The sequence below is a fragment of the Dendrobates tinctorius genome, unplaced genomic scaffold (genome assembly GCF_039654945.1).
Source record: "Dendrobates tinctorius isolate UK_male_01 unplaced genomic scaffold, ASM3965494v1 ptg000117l, whole genome shotgun sequence".
Taxonomy (NCBI): domain Eukaryota; kingdom Metazoa; phylum Chordata; class Amphibia; order Anura; family Dendrobatidae; genus Dendrobates; species Dendrobates tinctorius.
Window position 1 is genome coordinate 14,373,899 of NW_027361785.1, and position 24,353 is coordinate 14,398,251.

A 24,353-nucleotide genomic window follows, 5' to 3' on the forward strand; every position below is an offset into this window, starting at 1 on the left:
CAAAGCAAGCCAATCACTTGCATGCCCTTCTCAAAGATGGTGGTGACCCCTGCCTATGTCATCACGTTGCCCACAGTGTCCGTGGATCCTGATTGGGTGAAAAAGGGCGGAAAACAAACTTTTGAAACGCGACTTTGGCGCTAAAGTCGCCGAGCTCGTGGCCGACCTCACCCTAGGGTCGGGTTTCGTTTCATGAAACACGACTTTACTAAAAGTCGGCGACTTTTGAAATTTTTTGACCCGTTTCGCTCAACTCTAGTGTCCACAACTGTACTGGACAAATTATGAATATATATTACACTGAGTAGCAGGCAGCTAATGGCTTTTTTAAGAAAGTTATTAAGCTCAGGAACTAAATATTTCTAAAGTTAAACTATATATACTTTTTATATATTTTTAACTCTGCATTGTTATAATTTATATCAACTATAACTACTTCATAGAACATTGCTTCCTGACCAGGGACCCTGTGGACATTAGCGTTCCTCGGCACCTAGTTAAGGGGTCACATGACCACAACTGGGAGAGACATAATTTTACAGTAGTTTTTGGAAAATTGTACAGGTTTCTAAATGGGAAACTGTCATGATCCCAGTGCAGGTTTTGACCTGCACGTCAGGGGTTAATGTCTTGAGCTCAGTGCAGGCTTGACCTGCACGCCGGGGGGTTAATTATTGTAGCCTCTCTTTCGCTCAAAGAGAGCTTCTTATGGCCCTGGGAAACTCCAATCCCCGTCAGTTATACTTTTGCCTTTGGCCGAGTGTGGTGACCCCTGTGTGCCTGTGCCTTCTGATTGTCTTCTAGCTTGCTTATATGGTTCTGACCCGGTTCTGTCCCCTGTTGTGAGTTTGTCTCTTCATTCTGTACTGTTTATCTGCTTCTCTGGTTTCTGACTCATTGCCTATGTCCTGACTAGTCTCTGATTGCCCCTCTTGTACTGTGCTGCTATCTCCGTGTATGACTCATTGCTTACGTTCTGACTACTCTCTGCTTTTCCCTCTGGTACCGCACTGCCCTCTCTGTGTATGACCCCTGTTTCTCTGATTTGAGGATCCCTGTAGTAGAATCCTGCACTTATCTCCAGCAGCAGGATGCTAAGCCCAGCCCCCTGCAGTCACATGATCGTAGATCCTTCACTGCTTTCTACCTTCAGTGACACAGGTCCTGTGAGCCAGGAGCACACATCATCACCACTGCTGCCCCGCTCCACAGGTATCTTTGGGCACAGGTTTGTACTCAGGACATGCGCACTGGCTCGGTGAGCAAGTGCAGTGCGGTGTTCCTGACAGAAACAAAGTAGTAAGACCTATCACTTCTGAGAAAAAAAAACAGAGAAAAAGAGACAGAAAATGAAATGAGCATTTTCTCAAAAATCTGTCTCTAATAAATTGGTTGTCTTCCCTCTATTACAGGGATGTAGGCGTTACTTTCATTTTAAGGAGAGCTCAAAATTTGGTGAGATTCTCCTCTATGAGAGATACGAACTGTGAAGAGAGGAGATAATGTTATACCGCATCTCGCTAGTAAATGAAGTCTTGTGATGAAATCTGCATGTTTCAAGGTGGACAAATCTAGAGATGAGTGACTTTGCCTTTTTTAGGGTCGTGTCAGGTTTCATGAAACCCGACTTTCTCAAAATCGGCCGACTATCGTGAAAAGTCGAAGGTCCGACTGAAACACGAAACCCAGTGAAAGTCAATGGGGAAGAAAAGTCGGCAGGGAGTTTAGGACAGTAAACACACCTACATGCCGGACCGCTTTTAAAGTGCGTGAAAACTCTCTCTCTCCCCGGACGCTGCACATGTCATCTCGTTGCCCACAGTGTACGTCCTTGCTCAGTGGCTGAAAAAAGTCACGTGTAAGCATTCTGGGAAATCCGACTTTGGCGCTTGGGTCGGCGACTGCATGGCCGACCTCACGCTATGGTCGGGTTTCGCTCGGCGAAAACCAACTTTAGCGAAAGTCGGCGACTTTTGAATTTGACCGACCCGTTTCACTCAATTCTAGACAAATCAATTACTCATGTTTTATCTCATTATAGACTTACTGGTCCATGAAAAAGAATTACACCTATTTTGCTCCTAAATTCACCCACAACAATGTACAAATATAATAAAGACACCAATGCATCAGAAAATGCTGCAAGTCAGCAAAATTGCAAATCAAGTGAAAATTTTCCTCAGTTCACGCCAGGAAGTGAGTTATACAGAATACTGTTATATATTGGCAATGTATTACAATGTCAAGGCCCCCGACACACAGGGTCACAGGTCCATTCATTTTAGCATTAATTGCGGTTTTGTATTTTTTGTACCCCCTTTTTTCTCCTCTCTATTTGTCTCCCCTACTCCCCCTTATTTTTTTTTTTTTACAAATTATGAAATTTGAATGGTGCTTACCTATACTTGAGATCTACTATGGGTCACGAGTAACTGCCAGGGAAAAATGCGGGAAGATGGGGCTGTTGGTTTAAGCTAGAAGAAACCTTTGATTTGATTGGACAAGGACTGAAAGGTGCTGGAAGATCAAAGGTTTATAAGGTCTTTCTTCAGTGCATTTGGAGCAGTTAGTGTACAGAAAGTCAGAATAGTTCCGATGGAAACCTCCTCAAGAAACTAGGAGGTTTTTCTTATAGGCATGCAGATCTGTATGGGTTTGTTTCAGGTCTTTATAGGGCAGAAATAGTTCACTTATCTGATGTAGGTACAGATATCTTTAACATAGGGCTACAAACTGCTGTGGATATTTTGCCTTGATGTTTATTTGGGGGCCCATGCCTCTGATGAGTCATGGCATTTGGGTATAGTCCAGCCCAGCTAATGCTGGGTGGACTTGGTTCTGTTAAAATGCCATATACATTTTTTGACGGATTATTTATTTAATTGTTTATTTATTGATGAATTCTTAATCCCTTCACCCTCGAACCTGTTTTCACCTTCTTGAATGGGCCACTGTCACTTTACGTGGTAATTACTCTGGAATGCTTCAATGGATCCCAGTGATTCTGAGACTATTGTGGCGCCCTGCGTCTTTACCACCACAAAAGGGTTAAATATGTACTGCTTTGTATGTGTTTTGTGAGCAATGGGAGTTGTTGTGAATTCGCTTTCTGGCCTACCTCTGGTTACTAGTGAAGGTAGTGGAGCTGGTTGTATTGACAGAGGGGTCGCGAGTTCTCTTTCCGGGCTCCCTCTGGTGGTTACTGGAGGTAATGGAGCTGATCTAATTAACAGAGGCGTGCCACCTGATAATGAGGAAGATGACTGGAGATCTGGAGTTTCTGACTGGATTTAAGACAGCCGACTCCCTCTATCCCTGCTGGTGATTTTTTCCTGCCTCCTGAGGTCTAGTTTCCAGCTCAGTCCCTGCATTCTCAGCTAAGTGTTCTTTTGCTATTGTTCACATTTGATCTGGTTTTGTCTATTTCAGTTTTGTGTGTTCAGCCAGCTCCGGCTGGGGCTGTGCTGAATTTACATCCTTATGTTACTGCTTGTGCCAGTTTGTTTTTGTCCCTTATTAGATTGGCCTCTTTTTGCTCTGCTTTCAGAATATACCAGAGTGCTGATATAGTGGGCGAAGTCTAGTGACTTCAGTATTTTTCTATTAGATGTGTTGGGCATTTTTTGAACCAAGGTTTTTTGCATGATTGCAGACAGAGTCTTTCCTTTCCTGTCCTGTCTAGTTAGTGTGGGCCCCATCATTTGCTCAGTCTATTTTCCTACCTGCGTTTGTGTTTTCATCTTGTCTCACTGACATTATATGTTTGGGGGCTATCTATTCCTTTGGGGTCTGCTCTGGGGCAGTTTAGATTTCCCCTTTCTTGCTTTAGGCTTATTTAGTTCTCCGGCTGTGTCGAGGCGTCTAGGATCATCGTAGGTACGCTCCACGGCTACTGCTAGTTGTGTGGATAAGATCAGGGGTCTGCAATCCGCTTAGTTACCAACCTCTCTGGTTTTCTGTGGCTTAGCTTGGTCTTGCTTTCCTCCTCGGTGACCCAATCATAACAGACTCACCAGCCTAAACCACAGATTCTAGGGTACTCAAAAGCAGGAGAGAATTGTTAAAAAAAAAAAACAAGTGTCAGAATTTTTTTTTATATATTTTTTCCTATTTTTCTCTGGGGCCATAGGAAGATTTTTTTTTCTTTAATGGAGATTAAGCAATTGTCTGATCGTGTTGAGCAGCTCGCTGCTGAAGTGCGGGGAATTTCAGCCTATCTCGCTCAATCATCTGCTGGTGAACCAAAAATCCCTATTCTTGATTTGTTTTCTGGGGATCGGTCTAAATTTTTGAATTTTAAGAATAATTGTAAACTATTTCTTGCCTTGAAGCCTAACTCATCGGGGAGCTCTGTGCAGCAGGTTAAAATTGTCATCTCCTTTCTGCGCGGCGATCCCCAGGATTGGGCTTTTTCTCTGACACCTGGAGACCCTATTCTAACTAATGTGGATGCATTTTTTCAAGCCTTGAGGTTGTTGTATGATGAACCTAATGCTATTGAACAAGCTGAGAAAACCCTATTGGCATTGAGCCAGGGTCAGGATTCTGCAGAGTTATACTGTCAAAAATTCCAAAAGTGGGCGCTCCTTACTACATGAAATGATGGTGCCTTAGCAGCGCTCTTTCGGAAGGGTTTGGCAGAAACCGTAAAAGATGTTATGGTGGGATTTCCTGTTCCCTCTGGTCTTGATGATTCTATGTCGTTAGCCATTCAAGTTGATCAGCGTTTACGTGAGCGTAAAACTACACGAGAGGCGTTGCCGCCTTTTGAACGAATGTCTGAACCCATGCAATGTGATGGGGTTTTGTCTAGGGCGCAATGTCAGGAGTTTAGAAGGCGTAATAAGCTGTGTTTTTTCTATGGAGACGAATCTCATACTATTTCTGTGTGCCCTAAGCGAGAAAAATGTTTTGCGCACACATTTGCTGTGGGCAGTGTACAACCTAAGTTCCTTTTGGTAATTACTCTGATCTGCTCATTGTCTACATTTTCCGCTAAGGCTTTTATAGATTCAGGAGCAGCTTTGAATCTGATGGATTTAGACTTTGCTAAACGTTGTGGTTTTCCCATGATACCCCTGCGGACTCCTATCCCTTTGAGGAGTATTGATGCTACGCCTTTGGCGGAGAATAAACCCCAGTTTTGGACCCAGGTGATAATGCGGGTCGCCCCGGACCACCAAGAAAATTGTAAATTTTTGGTGTTGCACAATTTGCATGATACTATTGTTCTGTGTTTTCCCTGGTTGCAAACTCATAATCCTGTTTTGGATTGGAAATCTGTGTCTGTGGTGAGTTGGGGTTGTCAGTGTGTTCTTAGTGACACTCCTGTTTTCTCCACCACTCCCCAGTCTCATGATATTCCTGATTATTTGACTGATTTTTCTGATGTATTTAGTGAGAGTAAGTCTGCGTCTTTGCCTCCTCATAGGAGTTATGACTGTGCAATTGAGTTAATGCCCGGGTGTAAATTTCCCAAGGGTCGACTTTTCAACTTATCGGTACCTGAACATGATGCTATGCGATCTTATATCAAGGAGTCATTGGAGAAGGGTCATATAAGACAATCCTTTTCACCTTTAGGTGCTGGTTTTTTTTTTTTGGCCAAGAAAGATGGTTCATTAAGGCCTTGTATTGACTATCGTTCCCTTAACAAAATCACTGTTAAATATCAGTACCCGTTACCCCTGATTTCTGATTTATTTTCCAGAGTTAAAAGTGCCTGCTGGTTTACCAAACTTGACCTCAGGGGGCGTATAATCTTATTCGCATCAAGCACGGGGATGAATGGAAGACAGCGTTTAATACTTCGGAGGGACATTTTGAGTATCTGGTGATGCCTTTTGGGCTCACTAATGCCCCTTCTGTCTTCCAATCTTTTATGAACGATATTTTCTGGGACTTTGTGGATAAGTTCTTGATCATTTATCTGGATGATATTTTGATCTTTTCTAGTGATTGGGATTCTCATGTGGAACATGTCCGGACTGTGTTCCGGATTTTGAGGGAAAATTCCCTGTATGTTAAGGGATCGAAGTGCCTCTTTGGTGTACAGAGGATTTCAATTTGGGATTTATTTTGTCCCTGTCGGCTATTGAAACGGACCTGGCCAAGGTACAGGCCATTCATGATTGGGTTCACCCCACATCTTTGAAGGCTCTCCAGAAGTTTTTGGGTTTTGCTAATTTCTATCGTAAATTTATAAGTAATTTTTTGGGTATTGTCAAACCACTGACGGATCAGACCAAAAGGGTGCCGATGTGGTGAATTGGTCTCCAGAGGCAGTCTCGGCATTTCAGGAGCTTAAGCGGAGATTCACTTCTGCTCCGGTTGTACGGCAACCTGATGTTTCACTCCCATTTCAGGTGGAGGTAGATGCTTCTGAGATTGGTGCAGGAGCCGTTATGTCCCAAAAAGATCCAGTGACTTCTAAAATGAATCCCTGTGCCTTCTTTTCTCGAAAATTCTCCCCATCTGAACATAACTATGATGTGGGGAATCGGGAATTGTTGGCCATGAAATGGGCATTTGAAGAGTGGAGACATTGGTTGGAGGAAGCTAGACATGAAGTTGTGGTCCTCACTGACCACAAGAATTTGATTTATCTTGAATCAGCTAAACACTTGAATCCTAGACAGGCTAGGTGGGCCTTGTTTTTCACGCGTTTTAATTTTGTGGTCTCTTTTCTTCCGGGCACTAAGATTGTCAAGGCGGACGCCCTTTCTAGGAGTTTCTTTGCGGATTTTCTTATTGTGACCGAGCCTACTACCATTCTAAATGAGGGGGTAGTTCTTTCTGCCATCTCACCCGATTTGAGACGTGCCCTGGAGGAATTTCAGGAGGACAAACCTGAACGTTGCCCTATGGGAAAATTGTATGTTCCTGATCAGTGGAGGAAGAGAGTAATGTCTGAAATTCATTGCTCCGCGTTGGCTGGTCATCCAGGTATTTTTGGCACCAGAGATTTGGTGAGTCGGTCTTTTTGGTGGCCTGCCTTATCTCGTTATGTCAGGAATTTTGTGCAGTCCTGTGGGACTTGTTCTCGGTCTAAACCCTGTTCTCGTTCTAGTGGGTTGTTGATGCCCCTGCCGGTGCCCGAGAGGCCATGGACCCAATATCTCAATGAATTGTATTTCTGATCTTCCTGTCTCTCAGAGAATGACTGTTATCTGGGTGATTTGTGATAGATTTTCTAAGATGATGCATCTTGTACCACTCCCAAAGTTGCCATCTTCTTCAAAGTTGGTGCCCTTGTTTTTACAACAGGTGGTTCGGTTGCATGGGATTCCTGAGAACATTGTGTCGGACAGAGTAGTCCAGTTTGTTTCCAGATTTTGGAGAGCTTTTTGTTCCAAACTGGGAATTCAGTTATCTTTCTCCTTTGCATTTCATCCTCAGACCAATGGGCAGACTGAGAGAACAAACCAGACTTTGGAGTCCTATTTGAGATGTTTTATATCTGCTGATCAGAATGACTGGGTCTCATTTTTGCCCTTGGCCGAATTCGCGCTAAACAATAGAGCTAGTTCTGCCACTTTGATGTCGCCCTTTTTCTGTAACTTTGGGTTTCATCCTCGATTTTCTTCAGGGCAAGTGGAATCTTCGACCTGCCCAAGTGTGGACTCTGTGGTAGAGAGAATGCAGCAGATTTGGGACCAAGTGGTGGATAAGTTGTCCCTCTCTCAGGAAAAGGCCCAACGGTTTTCCAACCGGCATAGGACCGTTGGTCCCCGGTTTAAAGTGGGTGATATGGTTTGGTTGTCGTCAAAGAATATTCCTATGAAGGTTGCATCTCCAAAGTTTAAGCCAAGATTCATTGGACCTTATAGGATTTTGGAGATTCTTAATCCTGTTTCTTTTCGATTGGCTCTTCCAGTTACGTTTAAGATCCATAACGTGTTTCATAAATCTCTGTTGAAGAGGTTTGTGGAGCCAGTAGTTCCTATGGCGGGGCCTCCTGACCCTGTATTGGTTAAAGGCAATGTGGAATATGAGGTAGAGAAAACATTGGATTCTCATTTGGCTAGATGGAGACTCCAGTACTTAGTCAAATGGAAGGGTTATGGCCAGGAGGATAATTCTTGGGTCTCTGCTTCAGACATTCATGCCGATAGATTGGTTTGTGCTTTTCACCGGGCCCATCCTGATCAGCCTGGTGGCGTGGATGAGGGTTCGGTGACCCCTCCTCAAGGGGGGGTACTGTTGTGAATTCGCTTTCTGGCCTACCTCTGGTTACTAGTGAAGGTAGTGGAGCTGGATGTATTGACAGAGGGGTCACAAGTTCTCTTTCCGGGCTCCCTCTGGTGCCACCTAATAATGAGGAGGATGACTGGAGATCTGGAGTTTCTGACTGGATTTAAGACAGCCGACTCCCTTTATCCCTGCTGGTGATTTTTTCCTGCCTCCTGAGGTCTAGTTTCCAGCTCAGTCCCTGCATGCTCAGCTAAGTGTTCTTTTGCTATTGTTCACATTTGATCTGGTTTTGTCTATTTCAGTTTTGTGTGTTCAGCCAGCTCCGGCTGGGGCTGTGCTGAATTTACATCCTTATGTTACTGCTTGTGCCAGTTTGTTTTTGTCCCTTATTAGATTGGCCTCTTTTTGCTCTGCTTTCAGAATATACCAGAGTGCTGATATAGTGGGCGAAGTCTAGTGACTTCAGTATTTTTCTATCAAACGTGTTGGGCATTTTTTGAACCAGGGTTTTTTGCGTGATTGCAGACAGAGTCTTTCCTTTCCTGTCCTGTCTAGTTAGTGTGGGCCCCATCGTTTGCTCAGTCTATTTTCCTACCTGCATTTGTGTTTTCATCTTGTCTCACCGACATTATATGTTTGGGGGCTATCTATTCCTTTGGGGTCTGCTCTGGGGCAGTTTAGATTTCCCCTTTCTTGCTTTAGGCTTATTTAGTTCTCCAGCTGTGTCGAGGCACCTAGGATCATCGTAGGTGCGCTTCACTGCTACTGCTAGTTGTGCGGATAGGATCAGGGGTCTGCAATCCGCTTAGTTACCAGTTACTTAGTTACCGGCACCGAGTATCCCATGGCCTCTGGGGCACGTCACTATTTTCTTGTGACATATTATATTTCATGATGGTGGTAAAATTTCTTCAATATAACTTGTGTTTACTTGTGAAAAATAAAATTTTGCAAAAATTTAGAAAATGTTGCAATTTTCAAACTTTTAATTTATATGCCTTTAAATCAGAGAAATATGTCACACAAAATAGTTAATAAATAACATTTCCCAGATGTCTACTTTACATCAGCACAATTTATGAACCTTTTTTTTGTTAGGAAGTTATAAGGGTTAAAATTTGACCAGCGATTCCTCATTTTTCCAGCAAAATTTACAAAACCATTTTTTTAAGGGACCACATCACATTTGAAGTGACTTTGATTGGTCTATATGACAGAACATACCCAAAAATGACACCATTCTAAAAACTGTACCCCTCAAGGTGGTCAAAACCACATTCAAGAAGTTCATTAACTCTTCAGGTGCTTCACATGTATTTTTGGAATGTGGAAGGAAAAAATGAGAATTTAAAGCGAACCTGGCAGCAGGATTTTGCTAAGTAAACTACAGACACGGTCAGCTTGGCACTGTTATGCTGATTAAAACTATATCTGGGGTGAAGAAATCCGTCTTGTAGTTCTTCTCCAATCAGTGATAGAAGTTTTCAATTAGATATATGCCCGTGCTCCGGGGGCAAGGCCGGCGTTTGGACCAGGCAGACCAGGCAGATGCCTGGGGCCCCCACCTACAAAGGGGGCCCCCTGCATCTGAAGTCCATTTATGAAGTGCCCAGAGGGTGTACAGCAGTGAATAATGCTGTGCATTGCTCTGAAGTCCGGAGCGTCTGTCTCGCAAAGCCCCTTGAGCCCCCCGTCTCTTTCTCCCTGCAGTTAGGTTAAAAGTTGAGGGGGAGGGGCTGATTACAGCACAGTGACAGTGCAGGACCATGCCTGAAGCTCTGTATGTCTCCTCCTTAGTCCTTAGTGCTTAGGCTGCTCCTAGCACTGTCCTGAGAATGGATATGCCTAAGTGAAGCCACAGAACCTGGTACGTAAGGGCAGCAATAACAAGTCAGAGTGCAGTGATTTACTCACTGTGGTCCGGAGCTCAGTGCTGATCGCTGCAGGATCAGGATTCACAGCCACATACAGCAGCGATCAGCATCAGCTCTGACCACAGTCACTAATCACTGCTTGTAATGTGACAGGGCGACCTCATGTCACTACTGTCTGGATGACACAAGGCAGGGATATAGTCTGCTGAATCAGGGGATTTATTATATAGAAATAAATGAATTCCCATGTGAAATAATAAGGGTAAACCATCCATATATATAGTACAGGTGTGCATAGGAATCAGCGTTTTTGTTGCATTTTTTTTTGCTGCCAAAGCCTCTCTCTTGGCAGTAAAAACACTGCTTTCAAAACCATTTTTTATGGTATGTGCAGACGATCCGGAAATGGCAGCACTTTGGACACAGCGGACATGTGCTCCATCCAAAGTGCTGCCATCTGTTAAACGCAGGTGATTCCACGTGTGGTCACTGAACCGTGCGGAATCACCGCGTCCAATACATCGTAGGGGTGAGATTTCTCTTGCGGAGACTCGCATCTATGCAAGATGAATTGACATGCTGGGGTCTGGAGAGTCGTACTGCATGTCCGTCTCTGCGGGTGAGGTGTGGGCGTATGTGCACGCATAGTGGACATGGAATTTCTAGAAATCCCATCCACTGTGCTGTAACATCTGGCCGCTGTGGGTTGGATGCTGCGGATGTACCCAGCATCCAGAGTTTACTGATTGTGGACATACCCTTAGAGCTTTTGCTGTTTTTTTTTGTATAGTATTCATTTTGTCTACAGTACATGTTTAATAAAGTTCTTTTTATTCACCAAAAACACAGCGAAAAACAACGTTGTGACATTTGCAGCTTTTCTAAAACTTTTTCATTGCTTTCTACGGGTGAAAAAAATTGCTGAAAGAAGTGACACGCTGCGGATTTATAAAACGCTGCAGTTGTGAAATTCAGTCAGGAGAAAATAAAAGGGTGTGCAGGAGATCTCTGAAAATCTCAGTCTTTGCTTGTGCTGTAAAATGCTGTAAACTTCTTATTTGCAGAAGAAAAAGCTGCAGAAATTCTGCATATGAAAGTGGCCAAGAGCGGCTTTTTAAAGTGCAGCAAAACATATGAGATTTCCGAAATCTCCTGCATGCGCTTGTTTTTTTCTGACTGAATTTCAGGACTGTAGCGCTTTTTAAATCTGCAGCGTGTCACTTCTTTCAGTGTGTTTTCACCCGTAAAAAGCAATGAAAGAATATAAAAAAGAAAGCTGCAGATATTGCAACGGCATTTTTCGCTGCAATTTTTTAAGTGGTTTTGGTGAATTAAACTATTAAGTCTCGTTCACACGTTCAGTATTTGGTCGGTATTTCACATCAGTATTTGTAATGCTGAAACAGCAGTGGAACAATCAGAGGAAAAGTATAGTAGAAACACATCAGCACTTCTGGATTTCTCACCCTCCTGGTTTTGACTTGCACTTACTGATGTGAAATACTGACCGAATACTCAACGTGTGATCGTGACCTTAAACATACTGTAGACAAAGCAACATCCTCACTTTAAAAAAAAGCTGAAAAAAGTGTAAAGAACACCAGAAAACAAGATGAAAACAGGTTTTTGAACGCAACATTTTTACTGCCAATAGAACAGGTTTTGGCTACTGAAAAAAATGCATGTGAACATAGCCATAGAGTTTCAGAGTAAGACTATCTGTGGTGTTACATAGGACTGCAGGTGACATCTACTATATTATCTGTTCTCAGAGAGTTATCACTGCTTTCTCTGGTGTTACATAGGATGAGGTCACAGTCATGTGACTGGTCACGTGAGCCGGGGAGGGCTTCTGTTCTGGAGTATGCTGTGCATAGAGGGAATTGTATGGCGGTCGGTACACAGTCCCTTCTGAAATGACAGGTGGGCGTGGCGGCTGATTTGCAGTGCGGGAAAACTACAATCCCGCAGATGGGAGTGTCAAAATCGGAACTGTCCCGCTGGATCCAGGACGGTTGGGAGCCCTGCTGTGTTATCTGCAGTGTTAAAAAAAAAAATTAAGAGGGGGTTGGGGGACAACTCTTTGTCTTTGGGGCTTGGGCCCCCAATCTTTTCTGACCCTAGCAACGCTCCTGTGTAATGCTAATAGTGGCAGACCCGTCGGCCGATATAAGGTCCCTGAATTTGGGGGCCACAGTGCCAGCACTGGCTCCAGGCCCCTCTGCAACTGTATCGGCATCCTGCTCATGTAATGTAACCTAAATGTATGATTTTACAATGTTAGCATTTGGGGCCCCACTTTAAACTTTTGCCTAGGGCCCCACTTTGTCTAAAACCGGCCCTGTCCGGGGCGGTACTGTAGGCCGAGTCTTATGTTTCTGCTATAAGCCAGAAAAACCAAGGAGAGACCTGCCCACAGGCCGCCCCGAAGCACAGTCCAGCAGTTTACAACCTGCATAAGATGGGAGCCGATAAAAGATGAAGACAGCGGATGGCAGGTATAATACTAGGTGCAGAGAACATAGATTAGTGGTGCCACTCCAGTGCTGAAATATTATTAATAATAATAATAATAAAGCTAGCATGGTCCTTTAAATGTGGTTGTGAAATCCTGCCTTTGAAGTGGTGAGCCTCAGTTTCTCCTATTTTCTTACTCAATTTTTTTTAGTAACAGTTGAACAGGCAATGAGTATTTAGACACAATCATATATTTAAAGTAATTATTAAAGAGTATGAAATACAGTAAGTACAGTACATCAAACTAATAAGAACTCTATTTTATAGTATGATAATAGAATTATCTGACTTCACGAGGGTTTAATTGTTTGTTTCCTATTGATATAGTCAATATATCTGAGTTATGTGCAGAAATTTTTTCTCTCTAATGGTATCCTGAAGAGATTTAAACTAATGTTTGCATTTTAAAATTTTTATTTTTTAAAAAAAAATGTCTAAAACAGTAGGTCCTGGAGAGCCGAAACCTGATTTATCCGTTTCACGACCTTCGACGTACCTATACAACATGTTTGGAAAAGGGTTCCAGTACTATGACGTATAGGTATGTCATGGTGACTCTGCGTTGCACAGGAGCTGTGCCCGCATGATAACTGAACCCTAGCTGTCACAGCCTGGAGTGGCGCCTACACTGCCTCCAGCTATATAAGCCCCTAAGTGTTGTGATCAATATCAATCACAGCATTTGGAGGCTAGGAAAGGGAGGTGGCTCCTTCTTCCATGCAATAGGCACTTCATCGTGAGGGCCTGATAGTTGTCATGGCAACCCGAGGTCGATGACCTTTGGGTCTGTCAGCTACGGTGACCTGTTTAGACCATGCAGGAGCATGGTCTAAAAGGAGTTCTGTCAGTGTAACACAGATAGCTATAATGCATTGTAATCAGAGTAATAAAAGTTAAAGTCCCATAGAGGGACTAAGTAAAACAATTGTAAATACATTTAAAAAAAATGACCAAATAAATAAAAAATGAAAAAACAAACAAACCAATAAATAGGTATTTTAATGTAAAGCAAAAAATTATCAAAAAATGTACATATTTGGTATCTCCATGTCCAGAACGACCTGAACTAGAAAACTGTCACACTAGTTAACCCGTTCACTGAACACCGTAGAAAAAAAAAACCTTGGCAAAAAACGATGCTTTTTCATCATACTGTCAATTAAAAAGTGGAATAAAACACGATCAAAAAGTCAAATGTAAATAAAAATGGTATGGATGAAAACGTCCTCTTGTTCTGCAAAAATCAATCTGCCACACAGCTTCATCAGTGGAGAAATAAAAAAGCTATAGCTCTCAGAATATAGCAATGCAAAAACAACTCTTTTTTTCTATAAAATAGTTTTTGTGTAAAAGGACCAAAACAAAAAAATAATATAATTGTGGCATCGTTATAACTGTAATGACCGAAAGAATAAAGCTACCTTATCAATTTTACCTCACGGTGAATGGCATAAACAACCCCCACCCCTCAAAAAACAATTTCTGAATTGCTTGCTTTTGTTCATTACGCCTCCCAAAAATAGGAATTGAAAGTGATCAAAAAATGTTATGAGCCCAAACATGATACCAATAAAATTGTCAACTTGTCCCGCAAAAACAATCCCGCACATGACTTTCAGCAGAAATATAGAAAAATTATAGATCTTAAAATATGGCCATACAAAAACCTTTTTTTGCAATAAAAGCGTGTTTTTTAGTGTGTGATAGTAGCCAAACATAAAAACCGATACAAAATCTGCATCACTGTAATTGCACCAACCTGAAGCTTACGGTAAAGCTCAGCTAACATTTATCCTGTGCTCTACAGTGAGTGCTTACATTGGTGTTTCTGTGTAAATTTGTGAAATACGTGATTCAGTCACTGTGGATGCTGTCTGGCCTATGATCTGACGGTGTCCATCTTTTTAAGCGTGCATAAAAGTGCAGTCGGCCACAGTTTTGGACACCTCTGAAAAGATGGACACCGGTGACCAGAGGCCAAATGGAGTCCAGTGTAACTCTGCTGTCTCATTATACTGATTGGATCCTTTGGGGGTTTCATCTGAATCAAGTCAATCGGAGTTTTAGATGGAAACCCCAATGCAAATGCTCAGCATAGAGCACAGGATAAATGTGATCCAAAAAGTCCCCACTCAGATCCATCATCTGACAATGGAAATATAGGGGTCTTCGATGTTAGTGGTAGTAGGAAGGCCTTGGAAAACCACTATGACTGCTCACCCACCAAAATAAATACAGTGAAATCTGCGCTCCCAAATCTAAATGCCCCAGCTTCTTCTGAGACTTAGTGTGCCTAAACCACATTTAGCGTCCACAAGTAAATGCAGTGATGAGAGTTTACTTAATTTACGTGTGCATGTCACTAGAAGCATGAGCTAGGCATAATATTTGGACACTAAAAGGTATTGGGAACAACAATGGCAAATTTGCAGTTTTCACTCGGCAACATCCACTGTTGCTTGTTTCTGGATAACACCCATGGAATCAAAATTGTCACTACATCTGTAGATAAATTCCAAAATCGGGTCACTTGAGGGGTTATTCTGCTGTTTTGGCATTTAGGGGCTCCGTATATGGAGTCTACAAACTATTCTATGATAATTTGTTCCCCAAGAGTCAAATACCGCGCCTTTCCTCCCAAGCAGTACTATACATGTGGGGTATTGCCACATTCAGCAGAAATTGCGTGACAAATTTTGGTGCCATTCTTACCCATTTCCCCATATGAAAATGTAAATTCTTGGGCTAATGCAAAATTTTTGAGGTAAAAATGTATTTTTTTTCACTGCCCAATGGTATAAAATTCTGTGACACACCATGGTGTCAATATGATCACTGCACCCTTGAATGAACTCATTTTGAGATATGTAGTTTGTAAATTGGGGGTCAGTTATGGGATTCTGCTGTTCTGGCATTTCAGAGGTTCTTCCAGTGGATCAAAACACCCAAAAACCGGAACAGCAAAATCTACACTACAATATGGCGCTCCATCGCTTTTGAACTTTCCACAGTGCCTGGAAAGTTGTTCAGGATTACTTGTAGTGTATTGACGTACTCATGAGAAATTGCGTAATAAATTGTATGGTCCATTTTCTCCTATTATCCCTTTTGGGTTTCTGCTATTTTGGCATGTCAGGGGCTCTTCAAATGTGACATGGCATCCACAATCTATACCAAACAAAATTGCACTCCAGAATTCAATTGTTGCTCCTTCACGGATTCCAAGCCCTGCCGTGTGCCCAAAAGGTAGTTTTCCACCACATATGGTGTTTCGTTGGACTCAGGGGAAATTGCACAACAAATTGTATTGTCCACTTTCTCCTTTTTACTTAGTACATTTTGTTGGAAAAATTAGAAATTGCTGACAAACTTTAAACCCTACTAACTTCCTAATAAAAACAGAATATGTTTCAGAAATGATGCTGATGTGAAGTAGACATGTGGAAAATGTTATTTATTAACCATTTTGTGTGGAACAACTGTTTTGGTTTAAAAGACATACAAATTCAAAGTTTAAAAATTGCTACATTTTAAAATTTTGTCAAATTTTCAATATTTTCACAAACAATTACTAATCATATCGACCAAAATTTACCACTAACATCAAGCACAATTTGTCACGAAAAAACATTCTCAGAATCAATGGGATAAGTTAAAGTGGAATATCTGAATGCGGAATGATCAGACCATGTTCCTGCACGGTAAGACATGACCATTACACAGCACTCAGCAGGGGCGCATTTATAAGATTATCTCGACACAGGAACTTTTTAAGCACAGCCAATTGTGGAAATTATTATTATTTCAAGATCTATTGATTAAAATGTGCTTCGTTCATTAGAAAACCAATTTAACCTCGCACTTAATCTCGCAAAAAAAAAAACAAGATCTCATCTAATGAAGCTTGCTTAAAAAAATATTGAGGTATGGCTGTTACAACTATGAATGAATGAACAAAAAAAATCTAGTTATGTAAACATATGCATAAAAAGTGTCATATTGTGCATATGCTGGATGTGTAATGTGCATGTGCATATATAATATGTGCTTCTGTGCATGATTTCTCTATGTAATGGCATGCACAATGTGGAAATGCATGTGTATGAAATATTAGAATGTGCACACTTTATTATGTTGTACCTATTGTGAATATACATGTAATGTTTGTTTATTTACATGGGTGGTGCCTGAAGGATAGGAGTAAACAAGTTTTGCACAAAGGCCCCGTGCTATGGGTTTCCACCTATTCTTTGGAATTAGCAACTAGATCTATGCACTCTTTAATGCATTTTCTTTACCCATATATTGTTTTTTTTCTACACTTTTATATTTGGTGCATTTGCACACAGACCACTAATGTACCTAGTGTATGCCAAAAAGTGTCCTTATGGCAGGCACTGGTCCAGAGAGGCAGTACTGGGCTCCTGGCAATGAAGGGAGGCTGACATGACGGGGGTTAAGGCGGGAATATAGTGATCTGGATGGGCATTGGTAAGCTTGGGGTTAACAGGTTGAGAAGAGGTGAAGTTGGGGTCAGGACATGGTAGAGGAGGGGTCAGAGGTGGAGAGGGGGGGGGAGTAATATAAAAAGGTCAGCCTTCTATGGGCAGCCATTTTAGGTACCCCTTACCAGTGTTAAGAAGCTCCCACCCACACTCCCTATTTGGTTATTAGGTTCTCATGGATGCATTTTTTTATTTGTCCATGTTTTTTCATAGAGATGGGATTACTGAAATTTAGAATTATTGTTTTTTTTAATAATAATATAAATAAAATGTATGTCATGGCAGTTTTGGGTGGGGGGTCCGCAAAGTGGGTGGAGTTGGTTAATGGCGGATCGGTTGGGGGTGAATCTCAAGGGGTTCTGTAACCCCGCTGGGTGGATTTTATTGGATGGGTGTTTAAATAATCCCAGGGAACAGATTAAAGGGGACCCGTGGTTAATGGTTTCGAACATTGGCCAGGTTGGTTAATAGGTGCCTCTGAGCTGATGCATAGCAGCTAGATGCAAGAATCGGCCTGGGGCCAAGGTTTGCTTATTAAGCCTGTGGTTTAAAGTTTTGGGGCTTCGAGGACCACCTCTTCTGGGAGGTTGTTTTTTAAACTGTTTTTTTTAATAAATGTTAATAAAAGGTTGATGGGGCCAATTAATCCAATTCAAGTGTGGTGTGATAATTTGGTATTTTATTAAGAAAGGAATGAGGTAGGGAGTAGGATGAAAGGGGTTACAATTTTGAAGCACACATGAATCGCGAATACCCCTTATGTCAGGTATGCATCTACTGTACATATGTTTTTGTAATGCTTAGGTAAGAGTAGACAGCTGCACTCTCCTATGCAAAGAAACACGGTAAAGAAACTGTGTGGTATACTATTTTTTAAATGAGTCAATGCCTGATGTATGCTACTGCTTACCTTTAAAGTAGCATACTATACAGTGCCTTTAAAAAGTGTTCATACCCCGTGAACTTTCCCCCATTTTTTCATGTTATAACCCCAAACTTAAATGTATTTTGTTGGGATTTTATGTGACATGACAATACAAAGTAGCAAGTATTTGTGAAGTGTGTTGGAAATTATACATGATTGTCTACATATTTTAAAATATAAATCTGAAAATTCTGACCCACATTGTATTCAGCCCCCATGACGCAATACTTTGTAGGACTACCTTTCGCTGCAATTACTGCTGCAAGTCTTTTGGGGTATGTCACTACCAGCTTTGCACATGTAGAGGCTGAAATTTTTGCCCATTCTTCTTTGCAAACTAACTCTATCTCAGTGAGATTAGATGAAGAACGTCTGAACAGCAACTTTCAAGTCTTGTCACTGATTCCCAATGGGATTTAGGTCTGAACTTTGACTGGGCCATTCAAACACATGAATATGCTTTTATCTAACCATTCCATTTGGCAGTGTTTAGGGTCATTGTCCTGTTGGAAGGTGAACCTATGCCCCAGTCTTAAGTCTTTTTCAGCCTCTTAATCGGTTTTCCTCAAGGATTGCCCTATGTTTGGCTCCATCGATCTTCCCATAACCTCTGACAAGCTTTCCTTTCCCTGCTGAAGAAAAGCATCCCACAGCATGATGCTGCCACCACTATGTTCGACAGTGTGGATGGTGTTTTCAGGGTAATTTGAAGTGTTAATTTTCCACCACACATAGCATTTTGCATTTAGCCCAATAAGTTCTACTTTGGTCTCCTCTTACCAGAGAACATTCTTTCACATGGCAGCTGTGTCCCCCACATGGCTTTTTGCAAACGGGACTTTTTATGGCTTGCTTTCAAAAAGTACTTTCTTCTTGCCACCCTTCCATAAAGGCCATATTTGTGAAGTATCCATCAAATCATTGTCCTGTGGGCAGATTATCCCACCAGAACTATGGATCTCTGCAGAACCTCCAGAGTAACCATGGGCCTTTTGGCAGCTTGTCTAATTAGTTTTTATCTTGCTTGAGATGTCAGTTTAGGTAGACGGCCATGTGTTTGTAGGTTAGCAGTTGTGCCATACTCCTTCCATTTTTGGATGATGGATTGAACAGTGCTCTGTGAAATGTTCAGAGCTTGGGCTATTATTTGTAACCTAACCCTGCTTTAATCTACTCCACAACTTGATCACTGACCTGTCTCGTGTGTTCAGTGGTTGTCATGATGCTGATTAATCCCTAATGTTCTCCTACAAACCTCTGAGGACTTCACAGAATAGCTGTAGTTTTGCTGAGAGTAATTTACTTATTATGTGTCTTCTGGAGGCATTTGGTCACTCAGAAATTTATTTATGGGTATCAAACTACAGGGGACTAGATCCAAATGCACATTACAATTTTCACATTTATATTTTTAAAATAATTAGAAAACCAAGTATCATTTCCTTTACTTTTCACCGGGCAGCACTGTGGCTCCCACCAAGGACAACATCTGTAAGGAGTTTGTATGTTCTCCCGTGTTTGCGTGGGTTTCCTCCTACACTCCAAAGATAGGGATTCTAGATTGTGAGCCCCAATGGGGACAATGATAATGTCTGTGGAAATAATGGTGCTATATAAATGAGTAAAATAAATAAATAACTACTTGCTACTTGGTGTAGGTATATTATAAAATCCCCATAAAATAAATTTCAGTTTGTTGGTACAATGCAGAAAAAATGTAGAATATTTCACACGGTTTGAATACTTTTTCAAGTAACTGTGTGTCAGATGCTTCAATTGGAGGTACACATCTCTCAATGTATGCCTCCCACTTAAAATCTCCCTCCAAAAACAAGATATAAACAGACCTTTAAAGAGGTTCTTCTAGGAAATGACAGAATCAATCATTTTGGTCCTGGATAGAGTTGAGCGATACCATCCGATACTTCAAAGTATCGTATCGGATGGTATCGGCCGATCTTTAAAAAAAGTATCGGTATCGCCGATTCCGATACCGGAAGTCCCATTCAAGTCTATGGGACTTCCGGTATCGGAATAAGAAAAACCCTTTCCTGCCCTTGTACAGCCTCTCTGGGGTCTGTACGGGCCTTTCGGGGGGCTGTGCCGGCCTGCCAGGGGGTCTGTGCAGGCTCCGGTGGTCTGTGCCGGCCTGCCGGTGGTCTGTGCAGGCTCCGGGGGGCTGTGCCGGCCTGCCGGGGGGCTGTGCCGGCCTGCCGGGGGGCTGTGCCGGCCTGCCAGGGGGTCTGTGCAGGCTCCGGTGGTCTGTGCCGGCCTGCCGGTGGTCTGTGCAGGCTCCGGGGGGCTGTGCCGGCCTGCCGGGGGGCTGTGCCGGCCTGCCGGGGGGCTGTGCCGGCCTGCCGGTGGTCTGTGCAGGCTCCGGGGGTCTGTGCAGGCATCGTCCGATGGGACTACAAGTCCCATCTGGCGATGCCTGCTACCATGACAGTGATTGACACATTAGCCAATGATGGGACAGTAGTAGTCCCATCATCCGGCTAATGTGTTAAATGTAAAAAAAAAAAAAAAAAAAAATTACATGCTACATTCATACTACATACTACATACATGCTACATTCATACTACATACTACATACATGCTACATTCATACTACATGCAACATACATACTACATATATACTACATGCATGCTACATATATACTACATGCATGCTACATACATACTACATGATACATACTACATATATACTACATGCATGCTACATACATACTACATATATACTACATGCATGCTACATACATACTACATGCTACATGCATGCTACATACATACTACATACATGCTACATATATACTACATACATACTACATATATACTACATGCATGCTACATATATACTACATGCATGCTACATACATACTACATATATACTACATGCATGCTACATACATACTACATGCTACATGCATGCTACATACATACTACATACATGCTACATATATACTACATACATACTACATATATACTACATGCATGCTACATATATACTACATGCATGCTACATATATACTACATGCATGCTACATACATACTACATATATACTACATGCTACATGCATGCTACATACATACTACATACATGCTACATATATACTACATACATACTACATATATACTACATACATACCACATACATACTACATGCATGCTACATATATACTACATGCATGCTACATACATACTACATATATACTACATGCATGCTACATACATACTACATGCTACATGCATGCTACATACATACTACATGCTACATACATACCACATATATACTACATACATACAATACATTCATACAATACATACATAGACATACAGTACATATAACATAGAGTAACATACTTACCAATACTTGTCACATTGTTCCCCGAAGCCATTGTCTTTCCGGAATAAATATTAACATAACAAACCACAAAAATACTCACCCACGATCCGAAGCAGTCCACGAGTGTGTCCCACGACGATCTTGGGTAGAGAACTGCAGCATCAGCTGATGCTGCCGTTCTCTACGGGCTGCAGGAATCCAATGACGGAAGGTAGGTATCCTTCCGCACTGTATTCCTCCGCCACTTAAAAAAAAAAAAAGTCCCTAGTCTCACTTTATGCCATTGCTGTGTGGGAATTTCCCACACAGCAATGGCATAAAGTGAGACTAGGGACTTTTTTTTTTTTAAGTGGCGGAGGAATACAGTGCGGAAGGATACCTACCTTCCGTCATTGGATTCCTGCAGCCCGTAGAGAACGGCAGCATCATCTGATGCTGCAGTTCTCTACCCAAGATCGTCGTGGGACACACTCGTGGACTGCTTCGGATCGTGGGTGAGTATTTTTGTGGTTTGTTATGTTAATATTTATTCCGGAAAGACAATGGCTTCGGGGAACAATGTGACAAGTATTGGTAAGTATGTTACTCTATGTTATATGTACTGTATGTCTATGTATGTATTGTATGAATGTATTGTATGTATGTAGTATATATGTGGTATGTATGTAGCATGTAGTATGTATGTAGTATGTATGTAGCATGCATGTAGCATGTAGTATGTATGTAGCATGCATGTAGTATATATGTAGTATATATGTAGCATGTATGTAGTATGTATGTGGTATGTATGTAGCATGTAGTATATATGTAGCATGCATGTAGTATATATGTAGTATGTATGTAGTATGTATGTAGCATGTATGTAGTATATATGTAGTATGTATGTAGTATATATGTAGCATGTATGTAGTATATATGTAGTATGTATGTAGTATATATGTAGCATGCATGTAGTATATATGTAGTATGTATGTAGTATATATGTAGCATGCATGTAGTATATATGTAGTATGTATGTAGTATATATGTAGCATGTATGTAGTATGTATGTAGCATGCATGTAGCATGTAGTATGTATGTAGCATGCATGTAGTATATATGTAGTATGTATGTAGCATGCATGTAGTATATATGTAGCATGCATGTAGTATGTATGTGGTATGTATGTAGCATGTAGTATATATGTAGCATGCATGTAGTATGTATGTAGTATGTATGTAGTATGTATGTAGCATGCAGTATGTATGTAGTATGTATGTAGTATATATGTAGTATGTATGTAGCATGCATGTAGTATGTATGTAGTATGTATGTAGTATGTATGTAGTATATATGTAGTATGTATGTAGCATGTAGTATGTATGTAGTATTTTTTTTTTTTTTTTTTTAACATTTAACACATTAGCCGGATGATGGGACTACTACTGTCCCATCATTGGCTAATGTGTCAATCACTGTCATGGTAGCAGGCATCGCCCGATGGGACTTGTAGTCCCATCGGACGATGCTTGCACAGACCCCCGGACATCAGCACAGCCCCCCGGCAGGCCGGCACAGCCCCCCGGCAGGCCGGTACAGACCCCCACAGGGTGCACAGCCCCCCGGCAGGCCGGCACAGCCCCCCGGCAGGCCGGCAGAGACCCCGGGCAGTCCACACAGCCCCCCGGCAGGCCGGCACAGCCCCCCGGCAGGCCGGCAGAGACCCCCGGAAGGCCCGAAATGACGGCGCATCATGATGCGCACACACCGCGCATCATGATGACGTCAGGCCGTCAATCAACTGAACTTCCGATTCCGATGCCGAATTCCGATATTGAAAAAATATCGGAAGTCGGTATCGGAATTCCGATACAGCAAGTATCGGCCGATACCCGATACTTGCGGTATCGGAATGCTCAACACTAGTCCTGGATCATTCTATCAGAACAAGCACTTTCGATGTGCCCTATTGAAGCATATATGGACATTACAGAAGGGGAAACTCATGAGCAGACATGAGCCGGACAACTTTCCCAGCTGTTTCCTTGGATCACAGAAGAATTGATATTAAAGGGATTATCTATGAAACAACTATTTACCGTTCTGAAATACACAAGTGATAGTGTTTTTTATTAGCTGAAAATAAATATTTATATATTTTTTCTATCAGTAAGTTTAATTTTATATATGGTGGAAACAAATAATGTATTTTAGTTAACATTGCTGAAAAGGTATGTGTATATGGCAGATATGTGCATGATGTAGACACATGGATTAAGAGTGTCAACATGACACACTGTAAAACAGATTTATAAACTTACCACACCAAAAATACCAATTCCTGATCCTATAGTCGTCATTGTTGGAATGATATCAAATTTTCCTCCCTATAAGGTAAACATTGGAGATATTGTTTAATTATGTACATCAGAAAGTTATTTCCCCTGCTGCACATGACCCGTAAACGGAGTACCATAAACTAATAAGGCTCATTGCATAATATTATCTAGATATATCTACTCATGATATGATGTCATATCATTGATGACATAGCATGGCCCATGCAGAGTGGCTCGTAGTCACCCCATTTATGCTCTTGCTGCTACAAAGCACATAGGTCAAATGCTCCAGTTTTCACCCCCAGATATGGGAGTACTATATGACTGGTAGGACAGCAATGACATTTGATGCCAGAAAACCTTTTATGACAAAGTAAAAAAAACAATTTCCTCGAATATAATCCAAAATCTTCATTCTATATAAAAAAAACAGCTGTTTTAAAGCAACAGGAGGAGAGGAGTGCAAGGAGGCCAAGATCATACAAAATACTAGTTTTGTACTAGTGCATTAGTCTTTGATGTGGGGTGTTTTCACTTTTGCATCATCTAATTTGAGTAAAACTTAAACGGATTCTTCGGTCTAAAATGATAAGTCTGCAGTCACTCGTGTGACTGCAGACTTATAAATCCCCTGACACAGGGATACCATGACAGAGAGGGATCAGAAGATTGCGGCG

The 24,353-nt window shown here is 41.7% G+C and overlaps 1 protein-coding gene across 5 annotated transcripts in view; it reads right to left on the bottom strand.

Annotated features, from left to right (window-relative positions):
* Positions 1-24,353, bottom strand: part of P2RX1 (purinergic receptor P2X 1) — a 245,346-nt gene that overhangs the window by 58,427 nt on the left and 162,566 nt on the right. For 4 of the 5 annotated variants that reach the window (XM_073590587.1, XM_073590586.1, XM_073590585.1 and 1 more), the window contains one exon: positions 23,659-23,724. The exons of the other annotated variant lie outside the window; for it this stretch is intronic. In XM_073590587.1, coding sequence (XP_073446688.1) covers positions 23,659-23,724 — 66 coding nt within the window. The remainder of the gene's footprint in view (positions 1-23,658; positions 23,725-24,353) is intronic. 5 annotated transcript variants of the gene reach the window in all.